The sequence below is a fragment of the Haliotis cracherodii genome, unplaced genomic scaffold (genome assembly GCF_022045235.1).
Source record: "Haliotis cracherodii isolate W230 unplaced genomic scaffold, xgHalCrac1.p SCAF_16, whole genome shotgun sequence".
NCBI classification, from domain to species: Eukaryota; Metazoa; Mollusca; class Gastropoda; order Lepetellida; family Haliotidae; genus Haliotis; species Haliotis cracherodii.
The window spans coordinates 24,156,998-24,177,298 of record NW_027266271.1 but is presented as its reverse complement, the minus strand read 5'-3'; the positions used below and the strand labels follow the sequence as shown (position 1 = coordinate 24,177,298).

The following is a 20,301-nucleotide window of genomic DNA, read 5'->3' as shown; positions in this document are numbered from 1 at the left end:
CAGGTTTAACATGGATACTCCACTCAGACACAGTATACTGATCTCGAGCCGAGTCCTTGTTTTAACCCCATAATGCCGAGCGCCTGACAGGGTTACAACAAATACCATCGTTTAACGTCTATTGGTACGACGCGACCGGGGATCGAACCCTCCACCTCCTCTCCCCGGGGGGACACTCTATCCACACGACCATGGCGGCGTTATATTCAAGATAACGAGGGCATGTATTAATACAAACGCGTTGTTTTGGGGTGACTAGATACTGGTGAAATAACCAGTTTGACATCTTGTAATTCGACCTTCCTACACAACCCCGTAACCTAACGAGTCAAATGTCGGTTGACCAGGTTAAATAACATACAAAGGCTCATCCGCTGGTGATCTGCTCAAGAAGATGGTTGAACATTTTCTACAAACCTGCACATTGTTTTACTGTCCTTTTGTATCAGTAAGTTAACATAGTCCATGACGATATCAGCCGAACCGGCATCATAAAGACTCTCGGCGTCAGAGAGCTGCTCCTGTACACTGTTGAGGTTCATACACTGCTGGCTTAACTGAGCGATTGTCGTTCCCACTGTGTTTAGTGTACAGGTAGCTGTGACCTCCACAGCGTGATTGTCCCCACCGATGATACCTGAAACATCGGTGTCAGCTAGCAGAAGAAAACTTGGACAACGATCGACTGCGAAGACCAGTTGAAAAGACAGTGTTGACAGGTAAAGAGGATCAGTTGTAAGGAGAGTGTAGACAGACAGGGGACCGGTTGTGAGGAAAGTGTAGACAGACAGATGGGGCCGGTTAAGGGGAGAGTGTAGACAGACAGAGGACCAGTTGAACGGAGAGTGTAGACAGACAGAGGACCACTTGTGGGGAGAGTGTAGACAGACAGAGGACCAATTGTGAGTAGAGCGTAGACAGGCCAAGAGGACCAATTGTGAGGAGAGTGTAGACAGGCAAAGAGGATCGGTTGAGAGTAGAGTGTCGACAGGCAAAGAGGACCAATAGAGAGTAGAGCGTAGACAGACAAAGAGGATAAGTTGAGAGGACGACGAAACAGATTGAGAGGACGAGTTGAGATGAAAACGTAGATAGACTAAGAAGACCAGCTGAGAGGAGGACGTAGCCAATGTACACGATAGAAGAACGGATATAGACTAGGAGAACCAGCTTAGATGAACATATAGATACAATAAGAGGATAATTTGAGATAGACTAAGAGGACGAGTTGAGAAGGGGACGTAAATTGCCTAAGAGGACGAGGGGACCAGCTAGGAGGAAGATATAGATATGCCAAGAGGACCAGTTGAGAGGAGAACGGACATATACTAAGAGGGCCATTTGAAAGAAGGACGTATATAGACTCAGTTGAGAGGAAGGCCAATACAGGCTGGCTGGGGGAACGTAAAAAACAACGATGACCAGTTGAGAGGAAGGCGTCTATACAATAAGAAACAGAGGATGCACAATAATTTGAGATACGACACTAATATGATCAATTAAGAGGATTTCGCAGCAGACTCAGGGCAGGACGAAGAAGGATGAAGAGGTCCTATTGAGATGAGAACCTTGATGGCCTCATTTTTGGAGGACATTTTCTGTACATACATATATGCTGAGAGAACAGCTGAGGGGAATAGGAATATGATAGTGTTCTTTAACATCTTTGAGTAGCGTGTAATGAAGAAAGACCACCTAAAGAAGGATTGGAGCAAGTCCAAGGTTACCGGTGTAGATAGATTATTATGTCGTACTGATTATTTGAGACAGATACACAATGAAACATTGTCACTTGAATTGGTACATGAAAAGTACATATTCAAGGGAATATGTGGATGATTGCCTAAAGAAATCAAGACGTACATATATGCGTGGCACGGGGATCTAGCGTATGTTCAAATACAATGAGACCGATATGCTGCTGATGCATACTCACTTGCGATGGCGTCACAGGATTGTGTCATCTGTTGCTGAAAGTCGCTTTCTGCTGGATAGATACCGTTGTCTTGAGCAGACACACTGTTGCATTTCTTGTTGACATAGTAGAGGCAGGCCACAGCTTTCGTGTAATTTTCCTGATTACTGTTTGAAACAAGATCTAATTTCGCACCTTTCTCAAGCACCAATCTACTAATCCATTAAGCTCTAGGGCGTAGCCCAAATAGTAATGAACCAGGCTTTGAAATTAAAATAGCCTTAGACCATGTCATGATAAAAGTATAGACAATGTGAAATATGATTTCTATATAAAACTGCACAATTTGTACTTTATAAATATAGATATTTATTTTTATATAATTGCCTAAAACGTGATATATGCATATATCCCTGTTGTTTATTAATTTCATAAATTGCACATCCTTTCATACCTGCACAAAGTGTCACTCTCATCTACTATGAAGTTATCGATGATCAGCAGTGCATCTTCGGGTGTGGCTTCAGCAAGGGTGGGAGGGGACGGTATTTGTATTGGAATATTGTACACGTCCAGACACGCCTGGTTCACCGTCTCGACTGATGTGTTGGAACATGTTACCTGTGACAGCAGCTCCACAACAACGCTGTCTTGGCCTGTGATCCCTAAAATACAAATACACGGCATTCAGTAGTCACATTTCTATCTTTGTTTGATATGTCTCAATAATTTATCTGTCCATGGATTATAAATAGATACACACACAGTGTTTTCAACCTGAAACTTACAAATGAATATCTCGATTCCATAGGGCGAAAATGCAAAGGCCGTTATATAGCCAGAATATTGTTGAGTGGGGTGTTAAACATCAAAAAAATAAAAAGGAAATTAGGGATGGAAATGATATGAATGGGCCACTGAAAATCAGTGATGACACCAGGTGTTCGTGGATAGGTAAACATGCCCTGCTCTACCCGCCACACACACCGTTTGCATAAAAAGGTGTGTTTGTTGTCTAACGCCGCACAGCAGTGTTCCTGCCATACGACTGCGGACCTGTAACCAATCAAGTCTTGACCAGTTAATCACGTAACACGTAATAGTACGAGGAAGCGTGACTGTGCTCTAAGCAGATACCCATGTCCTGTCTATACATTTTATAAGTGCCAGTTGTGAACTGATCTTTGTCTTACATCATCGTTATAGTAAATAACTGTAACTGATCTGTAAATGTCTCACATCATCGTTATAGTTAATAACTGTCACTGATCTGTAAATGTCCTACGTCATCGTTATAGTTAATAACTGTCACTGATCTGTAAATGTCTTACATCATCGTTATAATTAATAACTGTCACTGATCTGTAAATGTCTTTCATTATCGTTATGGTTAATAACTGTAACTGATCTTTAAATGTCTTTCATTATCGTTTTTGTTAAAAACTGTAACTGATCTGTAAATGTCTTACATCATCGTTATTGTTAATAACTGTCACTGATCTGTAAATGTCTTTCATTATCGTTATGGTTAATAACTGTAACTGATCTTTAAATGTCTTACATCATCGTTGTAGTTAATAACTGTCACTGATCTGTAAATGTCTAACATAATCGTTATAGTTAATAACTGTCACTGATCTGTAAATGTCTTAGATAATCGTTATAGTTAATAACTGTAATTATATAATTTATCTGTAAATGTCTTACATCATCGTTGTAGTTAATAACTGTAACTGATCTGTAAATGTCTTACATCATCGCTGTAGTTAATAACTGTCACTGATCTGTAAATGTCTTACATCATCGTTGTAGTTAATACCTATAACTGATCTGTAAATGCCTTACATCATCGTTATGGTTAATAACTGTAATTATATAATTTATCTGTAAATGTCCTACATCATCGTTGCAGTTAATAACTGTCACTGATCTGTAAATGTCTTACATCATCGCTGTAGTTAATAACTGTCACTGATCTGTAAATGTCTTACATCATCGTTGTAGTTAATACCTATAACTGATCTGTAAATGCCTTACATCATCGTTATGGTTAATAACTGTAATTATATAATTTATCTGTAAATGTCCTACATCATCGTTGCAGTTAATAACTGTCACTGATCTGTAAATGTCGAACATCATCGTTATAGTTAATATTATTATAGTAAATATTCATCACCTCCAGCGGAATCGAGCATGCTCTTTCTACGAAGTCATATAACTCTTGTGCAGAAATTGATTGATCAAGGTTACAGCATCCAAGACCCCAGAAAAAGTTTCAAAACGTTTTATGGTAGACATGTTGAGGACATTTCCATATTTCACGCATCAATGACAAAATGATGACAATTCCCTATTTTGACTTGTACCTTATGTTTCCATGTTTAAATAGGTGAACAATTGACTTGCCATTGCATGTGTTTTTCACAGTTTGGGCAGGGTACTCTCACGTTTTCTAGAACACCTGGTATGATCACTATTTGATGGTAATTTATAAACATATACCCATTATATAGTCAGATTCGTACAATCGTCTCTGCTTTTGGCAGAAATATCTTCTGATCATGGAAAGTGTTATGACGCTTTTAGTTAGAGCATCGCTAAAGCTTGATTTAACTGTCATGCACTGTGACTTAAGGCACTGAGATGTATTGTGAACTCAGTGACCATGTAAATGCTGTAGTCCTGGTATATTTGTTCGGTAAAAGTCATTATTATTCTTTTATACATGTACTGTCGACAGAAATAGGTATGGAGGTCATGGTGCCTCCTTCAGATAGGCTTTAATAGATTATTCAGAAACGGTTTTAAAATATGTTGACACCTTACCCGTGATACATTATTTTAATACCTTACAATAATAGAGACTTGTAAAGTAAACTCTAAAGTTTCTAAATTTAACGTAAGGCAAAGAAAGGACGGGAAAGATCGATATTCAAATAATACGTGGCAGTGTTACGACATTAAATAACGTGTTTGCTGAGTTGAAATTCCTCTAACATGCATACACCGATAGTTGTCGTTAATAATGCCAACCTGAACGTGTTTTTAGACAACGTCAATATGAAATCTCTATAACATACCAGGATAACAACTCATTACTCCTGAACTCCCAATAGTGTTCATAACTAATGATGGTCTTTGATGTAACCCGTTGGGATTCCGGGGTAGAATAGGTCCCTGCAGACATAGGTATGTTTGTTCCTATGTACCTGTGTATGGAAGGCGTCAATGTGTGATCTGACTCACTGCATGTCATGGTACCCCGAAGACGTCCATCGTTGCCCATGACAAATCGTCTTGTTATTGGATTGCGGTTTAAATCAACACTTACTCTCCGGCTTTTGACGTAATAGGGTCACAGAAAGAATTGCAGACCCCATTGTTAAAGATTCAGTTCCTAATCACTGGTCATGAAGTCAACCATTTGTCTGTCTTTCCCAGACTTGCAATGAACAGACCTAGAACGCTATGTGACAGAAATCAACACTTTCTCACAAAAAATATTTTTGCAATGACTTTCACGAACACCTGGCGTCATCTTTGATTTTCAGTGGTCCATATAATTAATACCGCTATTTTTCCTTTTGCGCCCAATGGAATCTGTTTCGGCAGATAACTGAGAGCGGTTAATCTCTGGCGTTGATGTTTTATATTTCAATGACGGTTTTGAAGGAACATATCTCGCATTCTAACATAACGTGTTTACACCGCAATATTATTCAGGGATTTCTTAACAATTAAGTACGTTTCAAGATGTAACTCCCTCCTTTGACGTGTATATTAACGTTATTGTTCAGTTGAACATTTGGGTTGCCTTTGCATGTGTTTGTGACGGGTGCAACCGATTGAGCAGGATACGCTTACCTTTTCGCGAGCACCCGGTATCATCATTAATTAATAGTGATACACTAATAGAAGTTTAGGGTATAATCACATCGCTTGTATTTACGTAAATTCATTATTCAATATAACTCAGATATTTTGTTTTTACATATCTCATTCGTCTGCAACTACCACAAACAAATGGTTGGTCGTTCTGCTCAGTTACAGTTGACTGACATACTATAAAGGTAGTGCTAGTTATTGTGCTAATAACATGTTCCAGAAAATGTGATCTTCTGAACATTGTTTAAACCTGTTATAAGTATAGTACTGTATAAAAATGTAATGAATCCTCACTGTTGTTATCTTGTCGTTAAGGTGTCGGCATGAGCAGACACACAGAGTGTACATGTAACCATTACGAGACAAACAGTGGTAGAATGATCTTTGTTTACTTGCTCTCATAAACTATTTGATGTCGATGAGTACAACACTTACAAATAATTGGCACTGCATCGCAAATTCATATACATAGAGTAAATCAGGAATATTGTTATCGATTAAAGACAAATTTGCCGATGCAGATGATTCGCATAATGAAACTTCCTATAACAAAAAACACCAAATTGCGTCTATGAATCATTAGAAACTAGATATGTGACAATTTGTGAGGAGTGTCATTTTATCTTTCATCTAACAATTTCATTAACAAACCGCGCTGTATAACTTTGTATTTTTGTATTATGAGGTGAGGTGAGACGGGGTTTAACGTCGCGTCCAAGATTATTGCACTTATATAGCGACGTGCATGCACGTGTTTGTGTGTGTTGCTGCTTGTACTTGTCCGGACTGATGCCGATATATAGTGCCGGCTCACTGAGATACCATGCCGCAGTTTAACATGAATACCCCACTCAGACACAGTATACTGACTCCGAGCCGATCAGTCCTTGTTTAGCCCCTTAATGCCGAGCGCCAGACAGGGTAACAGCAAGTGCCATCTTTTAACGTCTTTTGGTATGACGCGGCCGGCGATCGAACCCCGGACCTTCCGCTCTCCGGGGGGACGCGCTACCACTAGACCACGGAGGCGGTATTGTATTATGAAGTACAACTGAAGTGATGTTCAAACATCAATTTACTAAACATGCTATCCTAAACATCCCCTGCAACTCTATTATGCTAAATTAAACAACATGAAAGTAACCCAAAGTGAAACTCTCACCTTTAATAAGAATCCATGTTATTATTACGCAGAGATCCCACGCTCCCATATTCACCGGCATCTAATAGTTCTCCACCTTGCTACTCTTTGCAAAGACGCCTCACATCGAGACACGTGCATACCAACAACGTCTATTTACACGGGTTGCCAGTATACCGATACGAAACGACTTTATAATTATTATATGACGTTATATTTGAACGAATAGAGTGCGACGAGAACGATTGATTTCCATGCACGACAAAGTGTTTCTAGGCCGTTTACTTCTGTGTACACAGTACACAACCTCAGAAGATGGTCGAGAAGATGCAGTTATTGGTCTCAATCCACCATTTGTATCATTACCATGGTAACTACAATTCAAGGCGTAGCCTATAGTGTCAGTCGATCAATTGTTGTGTAAATATGTGTCGTGTCAGTGGTGATAATGTACCGCTTTGAAAAAATAGAGCATTTGCTTGCCTTTTGCTATTCTCGGCGTTCAATCAATGATCGTATTGGAAAGTTCACTTTCTTGTGTCTACTTTCCTTTCTCCGCCATTTTGTAAAGCGAAAGTTAAATGACGGATCAAAACAAACTCGTTAGTTCCGAAAAACGCATCGTTAATGTTCTTTCTTACGTATTTGATAATGCGTTTCTCAGACAGGTAAATAGCTCTTGAGTATTATGAGTACAAGTCAGCGTATTTGGAAAGCGTAAACATAATAAAAAGTAAACCAGTGTTAACTCAATCTATATAATACACCGTCATGTTGTAAGGACTCCTCGATGTTTTACTTGATAGACAGTTTCGACATTAGTACTGGCTGGGAAAATAGTCTGAAGTTGGCACAAACGCGTGCTTCAAATGCCACACGTGAATGTGTAGATGCCTAAATTAATGTTCTTAGATTATTAAACACATATGAAAAGATTAAAATAGGACTGGTGCTGTGGACGTAAAAGGTACAGAGTGGCAATTATTGCAGTTATCTAGGATCCTGTTTCACTAAAAGAGCCTCGGGTTACGTCCTTAAACATCGACTAACGACAGCTTTGTGAGTCACGTCCGAGACGCATTATCTAATGCCGCTATTCTCTGTCATGCATATTTCACACCGAGATATGGTGCCCATATGGAGATACAGTGGTCAGATTGAAATGTGTGACTTAAATTGTATGTATTTATCCTATGGTGATGACAATACTATCCATTTCGCTGGTAGCATTTTATATACCGTTTCCAATATAAATTCACACATGTGGGATGCGAATCCTTATTATCCATTGGGTTTTAGAAATAACCGAGTTAATATAAATCGTTCACAACTGCAAATATCCCTTCACGCGCACCTTTGTATTGTATGCGTCATCCCGACGGCATTGTTGACGTCATTCGAATCCTGCTGTTACGTCATGTCGGAATGACGTCACACTAGAAACGACGTCATAACTGAGATTGTTGACGTCGTTCGACAAATATGATTTTCTAAGACGGTGGTCGTGATCAGTGCATGTTTCTGAAGGGGAGCTAAAAAGGATTAAGAAATAATTGGTAATAAAAGAAATTATTACACTCGCATGTGTGTCATACTGATTTTAAGTCGGACATGGTAACCATAACTTACAGTAATATCCTTTAGCATCCATAATATATGGCACTTTTTTTCATCCCCCCCCTGAGAAGCAAATGATGTTCCATTATGATATCCGTAACTATGCCTGTCAACTTCGTTCGTCTCTCCCCATCTCGCCACATTGTTGTTTCCTTTCGATACAGTTCCTTTTGTCAGCGCCAGTTTACCTACCTTTTACGCCCAGTGGAATCTGTTTCGGGGGATAGTCGTTATTCTCTGGCGTTGATGTCATATATTTCTATGTGTAATTTGAAAGATATGTGACCATATGAATGGCAGTTTGTGCTCCTCATCTTTGCAAGATCGATATACTTTATAGTGACGGGAGCCAATAATCATCAGCAATAGACTCTTTGTATGAGAAACAACAGCGAACTACATGAACTATTTCTATAGGAGAGTGCATAGGAAGGTAGGCTGATCATCAGATAATGACTACAATAAGTTGAAAATATACGACGACAGTAATGTGTACTTAATTGACTGGTCTTAGAGGTTTAGGGGAACACCTTGTCTCAACCACATTCAACACTGACAAGCTGGATGTTATTTTTACACCGCTGTTATATACCATCATTCATTTGGACAACAATGAAAACTTTCGCTCATTGGATACGTATTGAAATACATTCGCTGTAAGAAACATTTTTTGGATTAGCGGGGATTAGTTTAGTTATCTACATCAGTCAGCCACCCGATCCCCATTTTAGAGCGAATGCTATTAAACGCCAAAATCAGCAATATTTGGCCTGTTGATAATTGATAGCAATATTATGAGCAAAGACCAACGCCATCGGAGTACAAAGACACGAAATCAACCAATGCATCGAGCCAGATCACCAGATGAATTTTAGCTGCCTCGAACGACAAGCATAGGTTACTGGTGACCTATTCAACCTCAGTTTCCCTTGGGAAGTCTGTTCTTGCGATAAGTTTGTTTGTTTTTGTTTGTTTGTTAACGCCGCATTCAGCGATATTCCAGCTATATGACGGCGGTCTGTAAACAATAGTGTCTGGACCAAACAATCCAGTGATTGACATCATGTCATCAATCTACGCAATCGGGATACGATGACCTGCATCAACCAAAGCAGCGAACCTGACTTCCCGATCCCGTGAGTCGCCTCTTACGACATGCAGAGTCGCCTTTTAGGGTAAGCATGGGTTGCTGAAGACCTATTCTACCCAGGATCTTTACGGATCTCTTGCGATAAGCATTGGATACTGATTACCTATCGTCCCTATGTTGCCCCATAACAGAATATACATGATTAGTTTAAAGGCTCCGTGCGGAGTGGTCATCAAACAAGTGTACACCATGTTCTTGCCTGGTATTGTGAATGTTTAATGCGATGTATGAATCACAAAACATTGATGGAGAAGGAAACAGTTTATTAAGAATAGCACGCATACATGCGTGAACGGTTCATAACAAGCACCGTGTTGCAACACAACAGAAAACAAGGTAATCTTAGAGTCTATCAAAAAACATTGCGGCCGCGTAAACAACAAACAAACAAACAAGCAAAAATGGTTTCAGTGGAGATGAAAATGTAAATTGAAGAAGAACGGATGTACGACACGAATAAGACAACTTAAATCTTCGATTTACGTGATTTTTAAAGTTTGAAAACATTATTTGAGGCATTTGTTCACACAAAGGAGATATTCTGCAAGTGCTCTTTAACCTGAACAAACAAGATACTACCCATTAAATGAATGGTGGCAATTTAAGGGTTTTGTACATGAAGAATGTACCTTCTTTTTCAGGACACAGTGTATGTTATCAACAAATGTATCTTCACCACAATACAATACAGGTAACACATTATGATACATATGGAAGAACATAAGATAAGACTATATAGCTCAATATTTAACTCAACTTTTCCTGAGAGATAATTGTGGCCATGATTCAGTGGAAAGAACATTTTGCAAATTGCATACATGCAAAGGTATATAATGTCTCTTGGATGCGTAATGTAAAACCTAAAACACAAGCTCCTTTCTATCATATATTGACGTAATCTTCCAGTAATACCCCCTCACCCTCTTGACAAGTACTCCTGAACTATTTGATTCCATTCCTGAAGCCGTAACGTGCATTTAAAAGTATTCGGTATGTTATGTGGAAAAGACATATTTCACACCAATCATTAAGTATGAATCACCGGTTTGTCTAAGTCCGTACGACAGTAATACAACACGGTCACTCTTACTTTCCTTTTCGTAAATTATGACAAGTCAATGAATATTATATGAACTTTCTACCCTGATATGTATACCCACTAAATAAAAGCAATAAAAATCCATTGTACGACTACGACTATATCAAAGGTATCGTTTGTGAATCACTAGCAGAGAGTGATGACACCAGGTGTTCGCGAAATGGTTGCCGTAACCAGCCCCACCGGTGTCACTTGTCACAAGCCAGTTAATTATTCACATGAAAATGATACACGGGAACTACACATGTCTAACATAATAAACGTTTCGAAAGCTTTGATTTGACCTTGTCAAAAGCTATGTCACATGATACATCTGACTATGATACATAATCAATACAGATTATCAAGATATTAGAAGATGTATTTACTACTTTGCTTGAAAGGCACGCTGTTTCCCAATTAACCTTCCTTCTTTGATGGATTTTATGTACATACGGGATGGCATTAATGACAGTAACCATTAAACGATGACATTCGATGGGAATGAGAAGTATTGTTAGCATGCAAATAGCATAGCACATATGTGACAATGAAGCAGTGCATAATTGCAATTATTGGAACATGCTCAGCGCTCATCCACTTAGTCTTGCCAGATCTGATATATATTGTACATCAAAGGGATCAAATAGCAATTTAAAACCATGACAAGGATTACCCTAATACCACACAGATTCAGACTGATTTTCACACATGTCGTTAAAAGAATATACTCATACGATGTATATCAAACGCAGGTACCCAAATGTAAAACGTGAGTTGTGTAATCTCATGCATGATACCCCACGCACAGTACCAACCATACAGTATAGGTTAGGGAGCAACTATTTCATGTCTAAGGTGGTGGGGGCTTGACGAGGTTTTCTTAATGAATATTTGGTTCAGACCACCCACCGCCACCCAATACCATCCAAATGCATGTTCCTTTAGAAAAGCACACGTGGTGATATAGTTGTCCAAAATTCAATCCCACATGCCCCTGAAGTGTCAAATAAATACCACAAAAGATAATTATACACCATCCATTGTAACGAAATTGTAATAAGAATGAACTGACTACATTATGACGTCTGACTGTGTCGGGATTGTATGTATATGGTGTGTGTGGATCACATCACATACAAAGGATTAAACTCAATAACAGAGATTACTACTAGAAATAATTAATCGTGCTCCTCAAATCACAGTGACGTACATAACACAAAAAGGTATCAGTTAGTTGCCATGGATTCGAAATAGAAATATATTCAAATTCTAGTTCAATAGAATATGTATTTATGAATATAGTATTTTTGGTCAGCGAATTAGTGGTTAAAAAATGCTTATATTGCTTTAATGGATGGGTATTTTGTATTTACAGTAGCTAGTTTAGAAGGCTTCGATCAATTCCTAACATGGCTGTGGACTACATTACGATGCATTTGGCCAACTATTACATGTACAGTAAATAGTAAATATAATTGTCACCACTATTTTGCCTTATCTCCAAATGGAATATGTTACGGTGGATGGTCGAGACTGATAGTTCTCTGCCGTTGACGTAATATTCATATAGTTTTGTGTAACTATGTTAATGTTTCCAATCCATCAAACATGTCAATGAGCGGGCATGAAAATAAATTGAAACTACTTCATTTTTCTATTGTGGATTTCGGCTCCGGTTGGTGGAATTCGTTGATAAAAAAATATATAAATATTGCTTTGGCTTGGTATCACGTTAAGGTATCAAGTCGAGACTGGAAAAGGGCACAGGGCCTAGGTCCCTCTTTAAGATGCGGCACATGGGTGTTGTGGATTGGATCTGGAAGTGTTTCATCGCATCTTTGGTTTGTGCAGAAGCCTGAATATGAGGAACACACAGAGTGCCACAAGCGCCGCCACAAGACCTCCCAGACAGAGAACGGTGGGGAGGAATTCAAACGGCAACCTACACGAACTGCCTTCACTGACTTGGGAAACTGTAGTGCCTGAAAAAAAGCACTGTAAGTGAAGAAAAGAAGACACAACAAGGACGATACAAGTACTCTTGATTCGGAAGTTTGAGGTGTCACCTTCTTGATCACCCCAATACGCATTAATACCAATCTGGCCTTGTCGGTCTTGAGAAGTGGTTAGTTGTGTAACCAGGTAGCAGCTACATCGATCTTTTGAGCCACAGTCCAGTTATCAATAAATGGATATAATCACAATCTATTTTGCCTTTTAGTATAATTTGTGTTTCTGGCTGCTCTGGACAAAGGTACTTCAATATTTTAAAAGCGTATACCGTACACGATATTGATGAAGGAGGGCTGAATTGCTACTTTTTGTACTACTAGTCTTCGCTTACTTGAGTCATTTGTCTGACCGCTAGAGGCGTTGGTTTCTGGGATGTAGATATTGAACGTTGACTGAACAGTGGTCTCCTCGTTTGATGACTGACGTTTGCGTCGACTGGTGCACTTGCGCTGAGAACAAAACCGTAAGAACGTGCATTTGATACACGAGCATGATACAATCGAGCATCCTCTTTCTACCACGATTTCAAAAAGAGCCATACGACTCTTGCTCAGAAGTTGTTTTATCAAGGGTTCAATAAAGCTTTCAAAAAGTTTTATGGTTGACATGTGGAGGACATTACCAAATTTGACGCATGAGTGACAAAAATGATGTCGGATACAATTCACAATTTTGACTTGTACCATATGTCCCCGTGTTTTTCAGGTGAACAATTGACTTGCCTTTGCATGTGTTTGTGACGGGTGAAACCGGTGGGACAGGATACGCTCACCTTTTCGCGAACACCGGTATCACCATTATTTGATGGTGATTCATAAACACATGATCGTGATATAGTCGGAATCGTACTATCGACTCTGCTTTATACAGAGATTTCTATTGGATATGGAAAGGGTTTTGTGGCTTTATTTGTAAAATCATATTGGTCAAACTTCAACAGAAAGGGGGCCCACAGAAAGCTGCATCATAATTGTCTCTCTATTGCCACTAAAGAACTATTGTCGGGTTTTACCACGTCACAATCTCCAGCGTCGACACACACTCGCAGGTTGACTTCCACGGTCAGGCGGAAACTGTTGACAAACTTGAAGGCCCAGAAGCAGAACCTGATGATGCGCTTGTTGGTTTGCGGGTAGAAGGGCAATTTGACCAGCACAGCGATAGAGTCACTAGCTTGGCAACTGCAATGAATAATCAATTGTAACTTATTTCTTTCCATGAATAGCTGAATGGCAGTTCAATAACAATCAGTATTTGTCTTGTCTCGGTTGATACTCCTGGACAATTATTTGGTATTATTCTCTTTCATCTTACACAATGCTTTCAATACATTAAACCGTAACGTTAACAATAACATTAACATTTTCAACTTCCATTTGACCTTGTAGAGATTGCCCTTTGCTTAGTGTGAATATGGTCCTGATTTATTTAAAATAGGACATGTATGGTTTTTTTTCTTATTACAGGTACCTCGAAATCTATACCCGTACTTCCTCTAATGAACGCCGGATATTCAATACACGCTGGATAAAAAACAGAGTGGGAAAATAAGACTGAGTCTAGTGAATAAATCGAAAAAAACAACTTTCAATAACTGTCAAAAGTAGAATCGGTTGTACGATTCTGACTATGTCATGTACGGTGGCCCATAAGGGACATGAAGTCTGTTTTTCAAAATATGTGATAAATCATGTATAAAGTAGATATTGAATCGCTGAAAAGTGAAGCGGAACTGTTCAAAACTAAAATGAAAATGTCAAAAACAAAAACGAAAAGGTCAAAAACTAATACTATCACCGCGGTGGGAATATTATCATCGCGGTAGGAATAGTTTTCTGTATTTTCATTTTAGCTTTTGACATTTTCGCTTTTGATTTTGACATTTTCGTTTTTGTTTTTGACATTTTATTTTAGTTTTTGACCTTTTCGCTTTTGTTTTTGACATTTTCGTTTTTGTTTTTGACTTATCCATTTTAGTTTTTGACATTTTCGCTTCACATTTCAGCGATTCTATGGCTACTTGAAAGTACATTTTCCATGTTTTCGGTTGTTTTTTATACATGATTTATCACATATTTGTATGATAAATTTTGTTATTTTGCCAAAGGTTACCAAAAAATTAGTGAAATATCAAAATTCTGAAAAACAGACTTCCATGTCCCTTATGGGCCACCGTAGTCATGAGCATGTGTTTATGAATCACTATCAAAAACTGTAAGTGAACATCCATTCACATTCATTGCCGTCATGAGTGAGAAACGTAAGTAGCGTCAACGAAATTAATATTCTCTAGAAGGGATAGAATCATATTATACATTCCTATGCAAATACCCACCCCTGCGTGTACACCGGCCATGACATGGGCGTAGCAGGAAGAGAGTTGTTGAACGTGATGTCGAGAATCTCCAGACCACCAAACTCTGTAACACAGGTTTTAGATTTAATCGTCAACGAAATGTCATGTTCTAACGAAGACAACATTCAAGAATACATGCATAGATAACGTTTTCGAGCGAATATATACCAGAATGCTTACTCGGGTTTTGTAAACTAAGCATGGCATTCCGAGTAGCCTGTATTATGATTCTTGGTTTTCAGCGCTTGGGTTTCACGGAGGTGGTAAACGTATGCTTGCGTTACTCTTCGCCAACGTGGTTGGTTGTGGTTTAGCTTTAGGGCGACGTGGACAAGAACACCAACGTGAAGCTGACACGCGCTGATGCAACTTACAGTAAACTACGGTTATAACGAACTCAAAGGGACCACTAATTTTAGTTCGTAATAACCGTAGTTCGTTATAAGCATATATACAGCATATATACATTAAATGGCCGGGACTAAAAAATAAGTTCGTGATATCCGTCAGTTCGTTATAAGCGTGTTCGTTATAAATGTAGTTTACTGTACTATCAATAAATGTGTATTGTGAAAGTACCTTGTGGAACATCGAGAGTGACGCAGACCTTTTTGGACAGACGGATCGGGGACGTTGATACCACCGGTGATCCATCTATGTCGGCAGCCAGAGACACTGGGGAGAACGTGTTGGTCGCATTTGCCTTGGTAAACGGGCCACTGTGAGGACATTGATGACGGTGTACTCAATAAGCAATAGTTAAAGCAAATACAGATGGAGAATACACCGATAGATCATATAATTGTTGTCTTGTGTATTTGTTGTTTACCGAGCACTCGATGGTCACGTTACATGAAATAGATAGTCGAGTTTGGACCAGAATCCAGTAACTGATGATGAACATCGGTCCATAGCGTCAGGATACGATGACATACGAACAAGTCACAGAACATGACCACCCCATCCATTCAGGCAGCTATTGCATATGTTGCTGCATTGGTAACCAACTCGTGGTATTCCGGGACAAGCCGTATAGCGACTCGTGACCTCTCGTGGCAATTCTTACGACTGGGTTCCGTCTAAGCGCAAACAGGCATAGCTGAAAGAATTGTCAACTCGTTGCGTAATGATTCAAGTATATTTCCCCCCATATATCATACATATTCCAGATGCTATTTAAACACATCAGGACTTATGGTATTATACAGCATGATTGAACACATTTTACTGTATCTCGGGTATATTTTTAGAAGCAAGACATTTGTAAAATAAAAAAAATATTCCTCATGGATTCTTTAACCGAAGTACTTAAAGTCATACTCGCATTCTGATTGGTTTGTCGTAATTTCGCATATACCGTTCATCGCTAGGGGGTCAAAGCTTCTTATAGGTTACGGAAAGGGGCGAGTGACGACGAATGATGTTGCTGGAGATGAATTCTTACGGGGGTTGCTTGGGGTTTCATTGTTTAGAGCGGACAAAATCATTGCACAGTGATCGTGTGGATTTGTGGAACTTGGGATATACACTTACCTATAGACAAAGGGCTCATTCTAGAAATATACATTGATAAACGAAGAGATCAATTGAACTTACAGATTCGAGTTAATGGTCACTGCTTCAACACTGACCAGGAGGTTGTCCTTGTTAAACCTGCATATAACAGTGACCACTTGGTCCAGCCCGGTGTTGATTGCCGTGTTGTACTGGATCATAAACTCTCGCGTGTATCGGATATCAGCGCTCTGCAACCAAAAACATCACATATACTAAATGTATAGCGTTGTATAGCTGTGTATTCGTATACTATTCTGCCTTTTAAGCCCAATGGAATTTCTTTCTGCGGATAGCCGAGACCGATCGTTCTATGGCGTTGGCGATTTATATATACCACTACACTGTTTGATAATCACCATGTCTAACAAGCACTAAATTCAAACTCTACTATGACTGTTTGTTAGTGTGTGTTGTTTAATGCCGCACTCAGTAATATTCCAGCTATATAAGGGCGGTCTGTAAATAAGCGAGTCTGGACCAGACAATCCAATGATTTATATCATGAGCATCAATCAACGCTATTGGGATACGATGACATGCATCAACCAAGTCGGCGAGCCTGACCATCCGATCCTGTTAATCCGATCCTGTTAATCCTGTTAATGGGTTGCCGAATAACTATTCTATCCCGAATCTTCACGGGTCCTATCACTTAAAAAGTGAGTTGGTTTTAACGCCGTTTTTAACAGTATTTCAGAAGGATCACGACGTGTCAGGATACTGTGGTGGGATAATCTACTATGAATCATCATGACTACATACACTAATAGTTGAGAAAATGTATTGGAATTGAGTGAATGTAGTCAGTGAATGTAGCGCAACCTTTATGTTACGGCTGGGAACACCAGAAAGGGGCGTCACATAGTGTACAAAACTGGAGAATCGAACCAGGCCTTCGGCGAGACGAACGCTTTAACTACTGGGCTTCCCCACACTCGGCTTTGAAAAGTTTGTCTTTGTCTGGCATCTTACCCCGATTTCTGTTGCAACAGACTTTACAAGTCCTCATTATATACCTGCACTATCCCCAAGGTTTTATTTGATAAGAAAACGGCTTACCCCTTCCTGGGGCGAGATCACTCCACACGCAGCACTTGAATGGGTAACGTTTACAAAGAAACCCTCGAGATCATCTTCGATGTCGTCTCCCGGTTGTGGTGGGTCGGGAACCTTGGCTGCCACACAATCACTTTCGTCCGGCTTATCCATGACATATATTGCCCCTTGAAAGTCTCCGTGTGGCTTTGCATAGAACACCATGTTGTTCTTCGTACATTCAGCTTTCACTGGTTAAAATACCAATTAGCATTAAGAGGCAATAGCTACTTCAGAAAATAGCATATTTACGAAATATAGAAATATGCCAGTTCTAACACAAAAAAAAGAACAGCAAGTACTTAATTGCTCTGTAAATAGTATTGTATCTCTTTTCAGAATTTCCTGATTTGTAAATTTACATTCGCAAGTTTGTCGTTTATTTGTTTGTCGAGGAATTTGACACTTGCGACGGAAACGCTACCTCAATCATATTAAAGGAAATCACATAATTACACATTTAGCTGGTGGACATCTTAGACATCTTAACCTTGAAAATAAATACATTTGCTGTTTTCGGCACGCATTTCAAACATGGTAGGGATCACGTGGGTGCAAATTCATTTGCAAGTACAGATTTCATCGAACTAATATACTTTTGCATAACAACTGTTGCAGGAATGAGTTATGGTTAAATAGACATAATGAAATTTAACAACAGTTCTTTTAATTTCAATCACACAAAAACATCTTGGTGTACTTTTTTGCCCTTCAGTTTACACCGTGACTATAAATTACACCCTTCCACTGTACTCTCCTCGTGATATATAAAAATATACTTACAGTAGGTGTGTTCGCAGTTGTCACCATAGTAACCAGGAAAACAAGCACATGAGGTTAAACCGCCATTCTCCTGACATTCTCCATTGCTGTTACAGCTGTTCTGTCGACAAGCACTGTCAGTCTTCCATTCTAAGTGGATATACAAACATGTATTACACATTGAACATTCCAAAATTTATGTGAGATCGAATATAATGTGTTCGACATACTTATTTGAGCTAGTCACATTGACGCAACATTGCTGAGTTAAGGCATTAATTGTTTATTGTTAAGCAAGTTTATCTCTGCATCCGTTGTAATATGCAGCTACCAGCCGACTCGTCTTGCATCAAAACACTGGCTGTGTACTCGTGGGCAGATCACTGTGTCGGATTAACGAGACTGATTTCGGTAATTCGTTGCAAATTTGGTGTGTCGGAGTCGGAGTGCGAGACTGTCGAATTAACGGGTCTAAATTGCACTGATTTAATCGGTTCCCATCATTAGTGTCGGATAAAGCCGATTGTCGGATTAACGACTGTCGGATGAACAAGACTTAACTGTATATGAAAGGACATCAAACTATCATTGTTGCAAACACCTATAGTGCTCTGGACTTAAAACATTTATTTTCCCTGAACATATCAAAACTCGTTATGTTAGCGTTCTGTCGTTAATAAAACGGACACTCAAACTAAAATCGATATTTATTATTTTTATTATTTAAATATATAACGTCAATGCCAGAGAATAACAAGTCTCGATTATTCGACGATACAGATGCCATTGGGTGTAAAAGGCAAAATTGCTATTGACATTATTTGACTGGATCACAGTGAATCAGTGATAACGCCAGGTGTTCACGAAATGGGTGAGCATGTCCCGCTCTACCGGTAGCACCCACACCCGCCACTCACACAATTTGCATAAAAGAGTAAGTGTTTGTTTGTTGCCTCATTCCGCAATATACTCCTGCGGTGAGACGGCGGCCTGTAAACAAACGTGTACTCTCGTGTGATGGATCAGAACATCTAGTGACACGTTCGCCATTTACAGATTTTGTTGAAACAAAAAAGCACGATTGCTGAATGTTGTACATGTATATCAAGTGTTACAGCCATCGGGAAAAGGCCACACTGCAGGGTTTCAACGTATGTGTTCATTACATGACCTATCCTGGATATTCTCCAGATCGCCAAGGTGCTGGACTTGTGACAATACCCGTGAAGATCCTGGTCAGAATTTGTCTTCAGCAACCCATACTTGCCGTAAAAGGCGACTATGCTTGTCGTAAGAGGCGACTAACGGGATCGGGTGGTCAGGCTCGCTGACTTGATGCATGTCATCATATCCCAATTGCGTCGATCGGTGCTCATGATGTCAATCACTGGATAAGACTGGTCCAGACTCGATTATTTACAGACCGCCGTCATATAGCTGGAATATTGCTGAGTTAAACAACAAACAAACAAACAAACAAACAAACCTGTGACGATGTTGCACTCATCGCCCTCCCTTGCTGGCTGCCCGACACATTCACAGATTGGCAGTGTAGGGCGACACACGTCGCCTGAACTATTGCACGCGCTACCCTTCCGGCGGCAGTCAAAAGACCTACTTTCTGTAATTCAAACACAATGTTCATTAACAGACTCATCTCGATGAAAACAAAAATTAATTGTTGAGTTTGATATGAATAATTATGCATTATCAACAAACAGTAATG

The 20,301-nt window shown here is 39.4% G+C and overlaps 1 protein-coding gene across 1 annotated transcript in view; it reads right to left on the bottom strand.

Moving 5' to 3' along the window:
* Positions 1 to 11,908: 11,908 nt before the first annotated feature.
* The window catches only part of LOC139463967 (mucin-3A-like), a 33,431-nt gene continuing 25,038 nt past the window's right edge, over positions 11,909 to 20,301 (bottom strand). Inside the window, exons 14-22 of the mRNA XM_071245437.1 lie at positions 20,062 to 20,196; positions 18,597 to 18,725; positions 17,778 to 18,004; positions 16,758 to 16,906; positions 15,741 to 15,880; positions 15,141 to 15,225; positions 13,818 to 13,986; positions 13,137 to 13,254; positions 11,909 to 12,774 (exon numbers count right to left, since the gene is read on the bottom strand). Of these exons, the coding sequence (XP_071101538.1) occupies positions 12,620 to 12,774; positions 13,137 to 13,254; positions 13,818 to 13,986; positions 15,141 to 15,225; positions 15,741 to 15,880; positions 16,758 to 16,906; positions 17,778 to 18,004; positions 18,597 to 18,725; positions 20,062 to 20,196 (1,307 nt within the window). The 3' untranslated portion in view covers positions 11,909 to 12,619. The remainder of the gene's footprint in view (positions 12,775 to 13,136; positions 13,255 to 13,817; positions 13,987 to 15,140; positions 15,226 to 15,740; positions 15,881 to 16,757; positions 16,907 to 17,777; positions 18,005 to 18,596; positions 18,726 to 20,061; positions 20,197 to 20,301) is intronic.